The sequence below is a fragment of the Poromitra crassiceps genome (genome assembly GCF_964638095.1).
Source record: "Poromitra crassiceps genome assembly, chromosome: 2".
Classification (NCBI taxonomy): domain Eukaryota; kingdom Metazoa; phylum Chordata; class Actinopteri; order Beryciformes; family Melamphaidae; genus Poromitra; species Poromitra crassiceps.
This window is the reverse complement of record NC_139624.1, coordinates 61200761-61216583: the sequence shown is the minus strand read 5'-3', so window position 1 is coordinate 61216583 and position 15823 is coordinate 61200761. Positions and strand designations below refer to the sequence as shown.

At 45.7% G+C, this 15823-nt stretch overlaps 1 protein-coding gene across 1 annotated transcript in view; it reads right to left on the bottom strand.

The window, feature by feature from the left end:
- The window catches only part of LOC310772426 (ELKS/Rab6-interacting/CAST family member 1-like), a gene marked incomplete at both ends in the record, with an annotated part of 472647 nt that overhangs the window by 340689 nt on the left and 116135 nt on the right, over positions 1-15823 (bottom strand). Inside the window, 3 exons of the mRNA XM_083632236.1 lie at positions 5862-6029; positions 9034-9201; positions 10566-10658. Of these exons, the coding sequence (XP_083488362.1) occupies positions 5862-6029; positions 9034-9201; positions 10566-10658 (429 nt within the window). The remainder of the gene's footprint in view (positions 1-5861; positions 6030-9033; positions 9202-10565; positions 10659-15823) is intronic.

Below are 15823 nucleotides of genomic sequence, written 5' to 3'. Positions count from 1 at the left end.
GACGGAAGAGAAGAACATGTTCACAGAGGACAGATAATGACAGTACATGATGGAAGAGAAGAACACCTTCACAGAGGACAGATAATGACAGTACATGACGGAAGAGCAGAACATGTTCACAGAGGACAGATAATGACAGTACAAGACGGAAGAGAAGAACATGTTCACAGAGGACAGATAATGACAGTACAAGACGGAAGAGAAGAACATGTTCACAGAGGACAGATAATGACAGTACATGATGGAAGAGAAGAACACCTTCACAGAGGACAGATAATGACAGTACATGACAGGAGAGAAGAACATGTTCACAGGACAGATAATGACAGTACATGACAGGAGAGAAGAACACTTTCACAGAGGACAGATAATGACAGTACATGACAGGAGAGAAGAACATCTTCACAGAGGACAGATACTGACAGTACATGACAGGAGAGAAGAACATGTTCACAGAGGACAGATAATGACAGTACAAGACGGAAGAGAAGAACATGTTCACAGAGGACAGATAATGACAGTACATGATGGAAGAGAAGAACATCTTCACAGAGGACAGATAATGACAGTACATGACAGGAGAGAAGAACACTTTCACAGAGGACAGATAATGACAGTACATGACAGGAGAGAAGAACATGTGGACAGAGGACAGATAATGACAGTACAAGACGGAAGAGAAGAACATGTTCACAGAGGACAGATAATGACAGTACATGATGGAAGAGAAGAACATCTTCACAGAGGACAGATAATGACAGTACAAGACGGAAGAGAAGAACATCTTCACAGAGGACAGATAATGACAGTACATGATGGAAGAGAAGAACATGTTCACAGAGGACAGATAATGACAGTACATGATGGAAGAGAAGAACATGTTCACAGAGGACAGATAATGACAGTACAAGACGGAAGAGAAGAACATGTTCACAGAGGACAGATAATGACAGTACATGATGGAAGAGAAGAACATGTTCACAGAGGACAGATAATGACAGTACAAGACGGAAGAGAAGAACATCTTCACAGAGGACAGATAATGACAGTACATGATGGAAGAGAAGAACATGTTCACAGAGGACAGATAATGACAGTACAAGACGGAAGAGAAGAACATGTTCACAGAGGACAGATAATGACAGTACAAGACGGAAGAGAAGAACATGTTCACAGAGGACAGATAATGACAGTACAAGACGGAAGAGAAGAACATGTTCACAGAGGACAGATAATGACAGTACATGATGGAAGAGAAGAACACCTTCACAGAGGACAGATAATGACAGTACATGACGGAAGAGAAGAACATGTTCACAGAGGACAGATAATGACAGTACAAGACGGAAGAGAAGAACATGTTCACAGAGGACAGATAATGACAGTACATGACAGGAGAGAAGAACATCTTCACAGAGGACAGATAATGACAGTACAAGACGGAAGAGAAGAACATGTTCACAGAGGACAGATAATGACAGTACATGATGGAAGAGAAGAACACCTTCACAGAGGACAGATAATGACAGTACATGACAGGAGAGAAGAACATGTTCACAGGACAGATAATGACAGTACAAGACGGAAGAGAAGAACATGTTCACAGAGGACAGATAATGACAGTACAAGACGGAAGAGAAGAACATGTTCACAGAGGACAGATAATGACAGTACATGACAGGAGAGAAGAACATGTTCACAGGACAGATAATGACAGTACAAGACGGAAGAGAAGAACATGTTCACAGAGGACAGATAATGACAGTACAAGACGGAAGAGAAGAACATGTGCACAGAGGACAGATAATGACAGTACATGACAGGAGAGAAGAACATGTTCACAGAGGACAGATAATGACAGTACAAGACGGAAGAGAAGAACATGTTCACAGAGGACAGATAATGACAGTACATGATGGAAGAGAAGAACACCTTCACAGAGGACAGATAATGACAGTACATGACAGGAGAGAAGAACATGTTCACAGGACAGATAATGACAGTACAAGACGGAAGAGAAGAACATGTTCACAGAGGACAGATAATGACAGTACATGACAGGAGAGAAGAACATGTTCACAGGACAGATAATGACAGTACAAGACGGAAGAGAAGAACATGTTCACAGAGGACAGATAATGACAGTACAAGACGGAAGAGAAGAACATGTGCACAGAGGACAGATAATGACAGATAATGACAGGAGAGAAGAACACTTTCACAGAGGACAGATAATGACAGTACATGACAGGAGAGAAGAACATGTTCACAGGACAGATAATGACAGTACATGACAGGAGAGAAGAACACTTTCACAGAGGACAGATAATGACAGTACATGACAGGAGAGAAGAACATCTTCACAGAGGACAGATAATGACAGTACATGACAGGAGAGAAGAACATGTTCACAGAGGACAGATAATGACAGTACAAGACGGAAGAGAAGAACATGTTCACAGAGGACAGATAATGACAGTACATGATGGAAGAGAAGAACATCTTCACAGAGGACAGATAATGACAGTACATGACAGGAGAGAAGAACACTTTCACAGAGGACAGATAATGACAGTACATGACAGGAGAGAAGAACATGTGCACAGAGGACAGATAATGACAGTACATGACAGGAGAGAAGAACACTTTCACAGAGGACAGATAATGACAGTACATGACAGGAGAGAAGAACATGTTCACAGAGGACAGATAATGACAGTACATGACAGGAGAGAAGAACATCTTCACAGAGGACAGATAATGAGATAATGACAGTGCATGATGGGAGAGAAGAACATCTTCACAGAGGACAGATAATGACAGTACATGACGGGAGAGAAGAACATGTTCACAGAGGACAGATAATGACAGTACATGACGGGAGAGAAGAACACCTTCACAGAGGACAGATAATGACAGTACATGACGGAAGAGAAGAACACCTTCACAGAGGACAGATAATGACAGTACATGACAGGAGAGAAGAACATGTTCACAGAGGACAGATAATGACAGTACATGACGGCAGAGAAGAACACGTTCACAGAGGACAGATAATGACAGTACATGACAGGAGAGAAGAACACGTTCACAGAGGACAGATAATGACAGTACATGACAGGAGAGAAGAACATGTTCACAGAGGACAGATACTGACAGTACATGACAGGAGAGAAGAACATGTTCACAGAGGACAGATAATGACAGTACATGACGGGAGAGAAGAACATGTTCACAGAGGACAGATAATGACAGTACATGACGGGAGAGAAGAACATGTTCACAGAGGACAGATAATGACAGTACATGACAGGAGAGAAGAACATCTTCACAGAGGACAGATAATGACAGTACATGACAGGAGAGAAGAACATCTTCACAGAGGACAGATAATGACAGTACATGACAGGAGAGAAGAACATCTTCACAGAGGACAGATAATGACAGTACATGACAGGAGAGAAGAACATCTTCACAGAGGACAGATAATGACAGTACATGACAGGAGAGAAGAACATCTTCACAGAGGACAGATAATGACAGTACATGACAGGAGAGAAGAACATGTTCACAGAGGACAGATAATGACAGTACATGACGGGAGAGAAGAACATGTTCACAGAGGACAGATAATGACAGTACATGACGGAAGAGAAGAACATGTTCACAGAGGACAGATAATGACAGTACATGACGGGAGAGAAGAACATGTTCACAGAGGACAGATAATGACAGTACATGACGGGAGAGAAGAACATGTTCACAGAGGACAGATAATGACAGTACATGACGGAAGAGAAGAACATCTTCACAGAGGACAGATAATGACAGTACATGACGGAAGAGAAGAACATGTTCACAGAGGACAGATAATGACAGTACATGACGGGAGAGAAGAACATGTTCACAGAGGACAGATAATGACAGTACATGACGGGAGAGAAGAACATGTTCACAGAGGACAGATAATGACAGTACATGACGGAAGAGAAGAACATGTTCACAGAGGACAGATAATGACAGTACATGACGGGAGAGAAGAACATGTTCACAGAGGACAGATAATGACAGTACATGACAGGAGAGAAGAACATGTTCACAGAGGACAGATAATGACAGTACATGACAGGAGAGAAGAACATCTTCACAGAGGACAGATAATGACAGTACAAGACGGGAGAGAAGAACATGTTCACAGAGGACAGATAATGACAGTACATGACAGGAGAGAAGAACATCTTCACAGAGGACAGATAATGACAGTACATGACAGGAGAGAAGAACATCTTCACAGAGGACAGATAATGACAGTACATGACGGGAGAGAAGAACATGTTCACAGAGGACAGATAATGACAGTACATGACAGGAGAGAAGAACATGTTCACAGAGGACAGATAATGACAGTACATGACAGGAGAGAAGAACATCTTCACAGAGGACAGATAATGACAGTACAAGACGGGAGAGAAGAACATCTTCACAGAGGACAGATAATGACAGTACAAGACGGGAGAGAAGAACATGTTCACAGAGGACAGATAATGACAGTACATGACGGAAGAGAAGAACATCTTCACAGAGGACAGATAATGACAGTACATGATGGAAGAGAAGAACATGTTCACAGAGGACAGATAATGACAGTACAAGACGGGAGAGAAGAACATGTTCACAGAGGACAGATAATGACAGTACATGACGGAAGAGAAGAACATGTTCACAGAGGACAGATAATGACAGTACATGACAGAATGCATCATCATCCATCTATCATCCATCATCCATCCATCATCCATCCATCATCCATCATCCATCCATCATCCATCCATCATCATCCATCATCCATCCATCATCATCCATCATCTATCCATCATCCATCCACCCATCCAGGCCGCTGGTTATTTACTGAAGTTTATCCCCTCTACTCCCCTTCTGCCTGAAAGCTCTTCACCAGCATGTCTGACCAGAATGACTCTTGTCAGACTGTGTGTGTGTGTGTGTGTATGTGTGTGTGTGTGTGTATGTGTGTGTGTGTGTGTGTGTGTGTGTGTGTGTGTATGTACCAGATAGCAAAGACAGGGGGGTCAGTCCAACCCATCCATCTAACTGACAGCATTGCCATAGGGACACGCACGCACGCACGCACACGCACACACACACACACACACACACACACACACAAAATACTCAGAGAAAGCCTGTAACTGCCTCTTCCTGCCTGCCTGTCTGTCCCTCTTTTTGTTTGCTTGCTTACCTGTCTATCCTCCTGTCTGTCTGCTTTCCTCTTTTTGTTTGTTGCTTACCTGTCTATCCTCCTGTCTGTCTGCTTTCCTCTCGCTCGTGAACCTGTTCCCAAAACAGTCTTATACTCCCATCTAGTGGTGTAAATATAATATGATGATATCACATTTCAATTACATACTTGTAGTGTTTCATCTGAACATCTTTAGCTTTTCTCTATTACTATCTACATAAAAAAACAGTGATTCAACCTATAGCCAGTTCATCATGTGCATCTTTTCCATTTGGTGTTCTAAGCACCCACTGTCTGCTCAGACCCTCCTGTGAAAACTCCTGATGTGTTTTATGTTTCTGCTTTGTTAAACATAAGAACAGGGTAGCAATAGCCACCACGGCTGAATAGAGAAAGAGAAGAGTGCCACCTAGAGAAACTCAAACTGCATCAACAGAAAATCAAAGGAAGAAGAGGTCACAGTAGTGGACCTACTGTTTGATTGACAGGTGATCTGTAGGAAGTACAGTGAGGATGGCAAATCTTGACATTAACCATATAAAGTATTTGTGAATGTCCATGTGGATGTGTGTGTGTGTGTGCGTGCATGTGACGGTCTCCTTACCTTCTTCTGCAGGACATGGACTTTGCGCTCCTTGACGTCCAGCATGTCTTTGAGATCAGAGATCTCTCCCTGCTGTGTGCCTTTCTCCTCTGTCAGCTCTGTCATCTGCTGGCTCTTCTTAGAGAGGAGAGACTCTTTCTCCTCCAGACGCAGACGCAGCGCATCCACCTGCACACACACACACATGCACACACATATACACACACACATACACACACACGTATGCATGTGCGCACACACAAGTGCCTTTTAAACATGAAGTCTGGATCATGTCAGGCTAGCCAGAACAGGATATTTTCAGGTTTTACCTTTTTAAACATGAGGGGTCTTTGTTTAGAAACAACTGGATATGAGCCGTTTTTTCTGCCAGTGGGCGGGGGGGGGGCAGTAGCATGTATCGATAACAAGAAATGTGATAGGAAGCAGCTTTAGCGAATTTGTAACCAAACTACATTCTAAAACATGCCATTTTAACAGAGGGTCCATTCCTGGCATTGTGCCAAAAATGAGGCAGTCAAAATAGTGGTCGCACCGTCGTCAATCACTGTGGGTGATTTATTTTACAAGTGGCATTCAAGTCATATCTGACTAGTTTTAAATTTATTTCTCCCCACAAAAGTTAGGCTAGGTCTATATGTCTCGATATAGGCTATCAGTCAGTCAGCTCCTATCCTCTCCGCAGTGTGGACGCACAGTCACACAACACTGCCTGCCTCAAATGGCTGCCTCACACAATAGAATTGGCTGCATCCAACTCGAGAAAACTTCTCAGAAGAGACTAACGTTAGCGACAAATCTGGAGACTTCAAAAACATGCCGTTTTAACGGAGTCCATTCCGACCACGAGGGGTGGCAATGTGCCAAAAATGAGCGCTTCCGCCTTTGTTAGGCTACATAAAGAAGCCCAGTCAAAATAGTGGTCGGACCGTCGTCAATCACTGTGGGTGATTTATTTGTGGCATTCAAGTCATATCTGACTAGTTTTCAATGTATTTCTCCTCACAAAAGTTAGGCTTTTTCTGACATGGGAGCAAGCAAGCAGCGCAGCAGTAAGCGTCCCTCCTGATGCACTGGACCTGGCTGCCTGCATAGCTGAAGCGCTTTGGGATCCCTCTGCCAAACAATTCAAGCCGTTTTTGCAGCACTTGAGGAAACCGTGAGTTTGCTCGTTGATATAAGAGATTGCCCGAACGATTCATTAATTAATAAACTACCACCACCCGCCCACATAACAGCTAGCCTACATGAACAGGATCATGAGCTGCCAGAGTAAAACAGCAGCTCCTTTTGCGCTAATCCGGATCTTACACCGGCGAGCGAGATTAATATGATACGGACACGCGGGAGTGCGCGTAGGCCGGCTAATTGTTGTTTAACATGCAGGCCAACCGGCTAGGAGCGGGTTATAATACGGATTCCACTACATGTTAAGAAGTGGCTATACAGTACACACAGTAGCAAGTACATGTTTAGTGTTTGTACTTGTCCTTGTGAAAGTAGTAATTGTAGCAATAAAAGTACTAGTAATACTACCTCAATCAGACTAATGGACTACTTTCTGGCTTCCTTGTGATGAGTAACAGTAACATTAAATGTAACGACATGCTTATATTAATAGTAGGCCTACTAGTGCAGTGCCTATGGTTGTGCCGATTGGCGATCGGATCGTATATTGCCGATTCAATGGCTGAAATGACGATTGGTTTTCCATAGCCGATTTCAATCGCCCCCGCCCCCCGTGTGGCTGCTCCCTGACAGCAGAGATGCGACGCAGCAGTTTGACTGAGCAGAGTGTATGTTGATCAGTAACCAGTAACGCTGCCAAATGGATGTTGATCAGACCAGACCATTAACAAACGCTACTAGCCTACTGCATTCAAACATGTTTCTGATATCTGCAACGAGCCCGGCCACCAAAATCTTTAATTACAAGTCTCCCCGCAGTCGCCCGTCCCCAGATCCGTCTCATCTTCTCTTCTCATTCTCCACATGCCGTGTGCAAAACTACTCTGTGCTCAGCTCCATAAGAGTAACGTTATATGTAGATGTAGGCAGGCACAATGACCGATAATTAAAACGTTGTTAGAAGACCGTAGTTTTGTGCCGCTGTCAGTCAGAGGCTGTAATTAATCGTCCTACGTGTCCGCCATGCAGTGCTGAAACAATCCATTCCAGTCTGTCCAAACTTAATACCGATCTAATCTCAGTTAGTATGAGATGCAGGGAAATGTATTATAGTAGCCGATGTGTTTAGAATTGCATTGTCACGTTGTCCAGACAGTCTTGCTTAGTATAGCGTTATATTTTACATGTTTGCTATATTTAAACTGCCATGAGACTTGCGGAGATGACGGTGGGGATGAAAGTCGCTGTGTGGGGGGAGGCTCACTTTTAAAAGTCTGTAGGCTACGTGTGTCTATGTGCTTAATGGGTGCGACAATATCACTGCATCTCATGTTCAGTTTAACATTATTAGTATCTTATCTTATCAACGTTACTCCCAGCCGATGGTGAGCAGGCAAGCCAGTGGAGAACGAGAGTGAAAAAAGAGACGGACTGAGACGCAGAGCAAAGCGCAAGTGCCTGTAAACAGGGCTGCAATCAGACCTTACTAATGAGGCTCAGCTGGCTCACACACACACACACACACACACACACACACATCACCGCAGACACCAGAAACATGTCAAAATATACAGCAGCAGCATCCATTCACTGACAAATAGTCCGAACCCCACACACTCACTGCTGCGCCACACATCTCTCTGCAAGTTGCCATCAGCGTCCACTGACACACACACACACACACACACACACACACACACTGTCTGCCCACGGGGGGGTTGCGCGCTTGCGATGACATCGTGCATTGGCGATGTCAAAGGGTGGCGATTGGATGATCTGACTGAGGTCAAGATCGCACAACTCTAGCAGTGCCCGTTCACGCCGCCACTGCACAGAGCGCTGTTCACTAATTTAGTCAATCTTTATTCATATTGAACGTGTCCAAAATGTCCCAAATCTGACACTGCACGTCCTCGGGTCCCCAGCAGTACACCTGCAGAGTGTGAAGTCGATCGGACAGGTTCTGGAGATATGTGAAGGACATACAGTAGAGACAGAGATTCCTGGCTTTGTTCTGTATGATTAGTAATAGTCATAGTAACTGTACCTCAGTCTGTAGTATAGCAGCACGTTGCTCCTTGGCGGTGAGCGACTCTTTGAGTACGTCAACATGCTGTTTACTGTCAGAGAACTGATTGTTTAGAGTCTCCAGTTTTGTCCTCAGACCCAACAGCTCACTATCCTTACGACCCAGGTCCTGCTTCGCCTGCTCCATCTGAGACACACACACACACACACACACACACACACACACACACACACACAAGAGAGAGAGAGAGAGAGAGAGAGAGCGAGAGAGAGAGAGAGACAGCATTGGTTGTTTTGACCATGTACTTTTGCAGTAACTGTGCTGCGTAGTGCAGTACTAAGCATGCGTACTATGTTAGAAAGCATTAAAAACACTAGAAGCTTTTCTATTTGAGCTCTTTCAAGGGGTTTTTGAGACTATCCAGTCGTTTTCTGGATTCTCTCCTGGAAAGCAAGCAGCAGTTAGACACACAGTACACTCAGTACATAGTTATACCACAGTTATACCACAGTGTCAATTCAGTTTCAGTTTCAGAAGATTATTAAAAAACTGTCAGAATTGAACAATAATCCCCCCAGCAAACCAATCCAAGTCACTAGTTGAGAGAAACTTCATGCAAGGAGAGAGGCAATTTAAGAGAGACAAGGGCATATTGTAGTACAGCCTGAATTCTGTCATCGTAACATTCAGATTGCCATAAAAGACTAGAATTACCAAACGTCCTTTATCAGAGATAGACTGGAGAGGTAAAGACCCTCTAATCTGTTCATACTCGCAAAGCAACATGCAACAAGGTAGAGAGGTACACCGACTTGTGCTCAAAAAGGGAAAATATTCTAAGTTCTGGGTCAGAATGAATAGAGCTAATGAGAAAGATACAGCAGAAACGACATCCTTCTCCGAGTAAATTCCCACATCTTTCAAATAAATCTTTGTACCGATAAGTTACTGGGGGAAATGACATTACTTCTAGACATGTAAATGCTTGAATTGAACTGCCTTACTCTGATTGCCTTACTAATTGCTAATTACTAATTGCCTTAATGTGATTATTCACAACAATATTACCTGCCTATTGTGTGCTTGTAAAGATATCCACTGAATCTAAACAAAGGTGATATTGTCAACAGTATTATCTCAGTTTCCCCTTTGCATTCATCCATCAATGGCCTTCAAGCGGTCATCCTCACTATGTTAATCAACATGAGAAAATATATGATATTTGATTGACAGCAGCAGATCCAATGATACTGCAGCCACAGGAGGTAGGTACTTGTGAATGGCTACCAAATACTTGCTTTAAGACAAGATATATAGTTTCCATATTGCTCTCCCATCCCCAAATAAGAAGTTGCTCATCACTTGCTCAGCTCACAGGGAAATTCAGTTATAGTTGATTACTGCCGTCTGACCGCACGGTCACTCGTCTAGTGTCACTGTACTGGGAATCTACTGAAGCAGCAGAAGTCACCATGGAAGAGAGAGCGAGACCGATGAATATAGAAAGAAAGCAAACTAAATGCACAGACAGAGGTGTGTCTCTCTCTTACTGCAGACACCTCCTGCTGAAGCTCATCAGCTCGTTGCCTTAGTTCCTCCTTCTCTGATTGGCTGTGAGTTAGCTCCTCCTTCAGCTGCTCAACCTAGCAGGAGAGGGGGGGCGTTACCATGACAACAAATCAGATGCCAAAGTCTCCAACCACTTCGCACACACAAGCCAATCTCCAAGCCCCAAGCCCCTTCCATGCTGAGGAACATCTGAGAACTAAGTACATCTTATCCTGGATTACTACCATCACTTCAGCAAAGAAACAACATTCTCAAAGTAGAGTGTGTGTGTGTGTGTGTGTGTGTGTGTGTGTGTGTGTGTGTATGTGTGTGTGTGTGTGTGTGTGTGTGTGTGTGTCTCCACATAATGTACACGCATGTGCACGCACGCGTGTACATTATGTGGAGGAACAGCCCCGACACAGTGAGCAGAGAGAAGCTACAGCGTGATAATAAAATACAACAAAACATAATAATAATTATAATAATAATAATAATAATAATAAAATAACCACTAACGATGGAGATTAATTAGCACTGGGGCACATTTAATACCGGGTTTTGGTACCCATCCTTACCAAAACACAGTGTTTTTTTTCTTTTTTATGATGATGTCATGACAGGCATTCAAAGCTTCATTCAATAACAATAATATAAGCTTTGAAAAATGACATCCGGTAGAGCCCTATGTTAGTGTTAGAAAATCACTCACCAAATACATTACATCAAAATATAATACAATATCACAAGATACAAAAACCACAGTGTGACAAAATCTACACATCTGCAAAGAGAAAGGTCTCAAGGAACGAAGGATCTCATCTCATTGGCACCCATGTATTGTTTGAAATTTGCAATTGGAGTTTTATGGGCCCCAAGTGTCCTGAAACTGACCACAACATATAAACAACCACATGGACTTCCAGTTGCAGTGCAAAACAACAACAACAACAACAACATCAACAACAAGAAGTAGAGTTAAGAGGTTTTTCCCCAACAGCATCACATTGCGGGTAATACAAAAGAAAGTCTTGGGGCCCTATCTTCACAACAGCGGTAATTTTGCATTAGCGCCCGTTTTGCGCTGGAATAGCGCAGCGCAAAGTCCTAATTGTGGGCGTGTCGGCCCGCTGCGCTTGACGTCATCTCGGCGCAAACCTCCATAGGTGTGTGTTTATGCCCATAACAGGATTCACAAGGTGAGATCACTCCCCTTAAAAGCCACAGTGTCACCGCCATCACGTCTGTGACAGCAGCTTCTTTCTTGCTCAGTGCAAGCAGAGTGACAGAGTGAGAGAGAGAGAAAAGAGAGAGGAAGAGAGTCAGAGAGAGAGAGGGGGGGAGAGAACGAGAGAGGGAGAGAATTGCAGGATGAACCAGTTTGGATTCGTAACAAAAATTGATGCTTTTGTAATTAGTAGCCTATTAATTAGTCGTTTCGCTCATATAGGCTATAACATACACAGTTAAAAATATTTGTTTCTTTAAAGGTCCCAATTCGTGCAGCTGTAACCTCTTAAAAACGTGTGTCTCTGGTCCATAAAACATGATTCTGGATTAATTTGTCGAAAATATAGCAACCCCGTTTGTTGTGACGGAGTTGTCCCTTCCTCATCTCGTTGCGTCCCAAGAATGGTCTGTTTCTATAATATATTCAGAACTAACAGTTCCCATTGGCCGCTGAGGGAGAGCCCGCCCCAGGCTCGCAGCGGCCAATCAGATTAGCGTCTGTGGACCAGCACGCTAGGTTGTGTCCACAACTAACGTTAGCAACGAGCTATCGCTAACTTAATGGTTGCTACGCTAAAGAGGACATCTCAAAATGCCTAGACTTACCGAATGCACCTCCGCAGTTGCTGGATCACGTACAGTTGGCGTCGCTCCAGCTAGAAGTGTTAATTTTGTGGCTATAGACAAAATGGTGCAGGTAGCTTGTGTGAGAGAGATGCGCGCAGTATGCTTGAGGACCATCGTGACGTCCCAATACCCCGTCTGGGGAACAGAGCGTTAGGGGGCGTGGCTTGAAGGAGACTGCAGGGGGAAGCTGGATAGGGACAAATCCAACTGTGGCAGTTCTGAGCTTGTGACCACTCATTACAGGGAGGGATGACAGCAGTATATGCATTTACAAGTAAAAACAGCTTTTGCACGGAATGGGACCTTTAATAGGGTAGGGATGTGTGAGATTTTAATTCTAGCCTATTTCAATAGCCTATACCAGAATTGTCCACTCGGGTTAAGCTATTGTTGCATGGTGCAATTGCAGGGAGAGAGGTTACTGTATAGCCTACTGGCCGGTGTTGTGTCAAAAAGTGAATTGCTGCCAGAAACTGATTTCGATCCGCACAGCGCTGCCTCAGTGCCTCTACCCACCATGTGCACCGACCCACCCGGCCTGCTTACCCGGCACAGCTGACACCTTCTCCGGGAAGACCCCCCTGCAGGACCCGGCCCACTAGCAGAACACTTAAAAGCACCCCTTCTCGCTCTACACACAGACTCCCGCCCCGCCAGACCCTCGTTGCCCTGGTAATCCAATTAAGAAACGCAAATCATTTTTTGGCACAAAACCATGACAAACGAATTCTCATTTTTAAATCAAGGTGTGTTTTTTTCTGCAGTGTAGGTTAGTTGAAAATCAACGTGGCATTCTGAGGAGGGAAGTGTGTCCGCGCGCGAGCTGTGCGTAATGTAGGCCTATCCAAGCGAGGATTTCCTGCACTGCGCGGAGAATACTGTCTGCGCTCAGGCGTACGCCTGGCGTAGTTTTTTTTGCGCTAAGACCAGCTATTTGGTGGCGTTAAAATTGAGAGCACCCAAGGCTTTTTTTTTTAACACATTGCGCTGGAACGCCTATTTTGGCACGGGGAACGCCAAAACCTCTGTTTACGCTCGGAACATAGCGACGGTATCTTCGCCAGAGCGCAAAATGACACTTGTGGGAGGGAGATGATAGGCTAAAGGCCCACGGACACGCCTACACCTGTCTCTGCGCTTAGATCCCAGCGCAAAACTGGATGGTGGAGGCAGATGATAGCTTAAGACGCAGGGAAGATAGTGTCGTGTCTGGTCTATTTAATCATTAAATTACTAGTTATTCATTACTAGCTATTCATTATTTTGATAAAAAATTTAATTGGGGGCTTAGTTGGGTATTGAAAATGCAGATAACAGCTGGCAGGAAGACCGAAGGCTTCTGGGGGTTTCACATGGGTCCTGAGTGTGAAAGGTTGAGGAAGGATGTCAGAAAAACATTTGGAGATATACACAGGACACAGAACGCACATACAGGTCAGGAGGGCACGAAGCCAATAGACACTTGTGGAGAGTAGCACAAAACGTTAGGGTTGTACTACAACCCGGGTTTTACGAGTGAGAAGGAGAGCTCTCACTCTAGTGCCTTATCCGCTGCGTACGCAGCCCACTGGAAGACTGTTATTTTTGCTCCAAAAATGACCTTTAATTTTAAAACCGACCACCCACCAGTAGGTGGTGTGGTGCCCCCCTGGGGCTGATGTGGCCACCCACCTCACCCACGTGACTATGTCACGCCCGCTCAGCCCCGGGATAGCCACTCATTCTTCCAGCCCGCTGAGGATCGACGCAACCAACGACGCATCGACGCAGCAAGGCTGGGTAGTGAGAGCTCTCCTTCTCACTCGTAAAACCCGGGTTGTAGTGCAACCCTAACGTTTTACTTCGTTTCGAACTCGAGCTCTCACTCTAGTGCCACATTCAACCGCCCTTGCTGCCGGGAGCACCCCTCAGAGTGACCCGAGAGGCATCGGTGAACCACGGCCGCATGGCATAACGTTCATGCCTGACCGTATGACATTTTAGAGCGGCAACGATAATACTTTCTTGCCACTGACAGTACCACATGCGCGAACTGTGAACCGGACATGTCGAGGCTGTAGTACCTAACAAACGTGTGATGAGAGGAGCATGAGGCCGCAGCGCACATGTCCTCCACCGAAACACCATGCAACAACGCCGAGGATGTCGCAACGCCTCGCGTAGAATGCGCCTTGATACCCTCCGGGGGTATCTTACCCCGCATGGCAGAGTATGCCAAAGCGATCGCCTCCACTATCCAGTGTGATAAGCGATCCTTGGAAAGGGGCCCACCCTGGGCCTTCTGCCCAAAGCAGACCAACAACTGGTTTGTAGTGCGTAACGAACGCGTCCTGGCCACATAGGCCGAGAGCGCGCTTACGGGGCACAGCATGTGCAAGCGCCTCTCCTCACCCGAACTGAACGGCGGGGGACAGAATGCTGACAAGTCTATGACCATAGACCTAAAGCTGGCATTAATATTCTTAGGTTGGTAAGCCAGGTTAGGTCGCAACGTAACCCTGCACCCATCATTCCCAAAAACCATACAGGCCTGCTGCACCGAGAGGGCAATCAGGTCACCAACTCTCTTTCCTGACGACAAGGCCAGCAGCAGCGTGGTCTTTAAAGACAGAATTTTCAAATCGGCGGAGTCCAAGGGCTCAAACGGATGACCCGTTAGCCCCTCCAGCACCGTAACCAGGTCCCATTTGGGAAAGACGCACCGCGACGGCGGGCGCAGCCTACGCGCTCCTTTCATGAAGCGCGAGACCAAAGGGCACGCCCCCACGGGGCTCCCTTCAATTGCCATGTGGCAAGCAGAAATCACGGCTACATACACCCTAAGCGACTGCGGGGACTGACCCACGTCAAGCAGGCTCTGAAGGAAACAGAGAACTGGTCGCACACTGCAGCTCACTGGATCCACACCCTTATTTGTGCACCAACGCGAAAAGACCCGCCACTTGTACGTGTACTGAGAGCGGGTTGAAGCAGCCCTAGCACTCTGAATAGTGCATACCACATTATCGGGCAAGCCCTGGGCTAGCAAATGGTCCCGTTCAGGAGCCAGACTGCTAGCTTCCACCTGCTTGGGGAGGGGTGGAACACCTCCCCCTCCGCCTGGGATAGGAGATCCGCCCGTACTGGCAACGCCCAGGGCGGACCTTGCGCCAAGGAGACCAGGTCCGCAAACCATGTCTGCCTGGGCCAAAACGGGGCCACTAGAACGAGCCGGAGGCGCTGTTCCTTCACCCTGTCCAACACCTGACGGATCAGGGGGATCGGGGGAAATGCATAGAGCCCCTCCCGTGGCCATGCGTGCGCTAGCGCGTTGTGACCCAACGGGGGGCTGTCCTCCTGGATCGAGAACCACAGTGGGCAGTGTGTCGCGCGCTGTGATGCGAAGAGATGGACACGGGCGCGA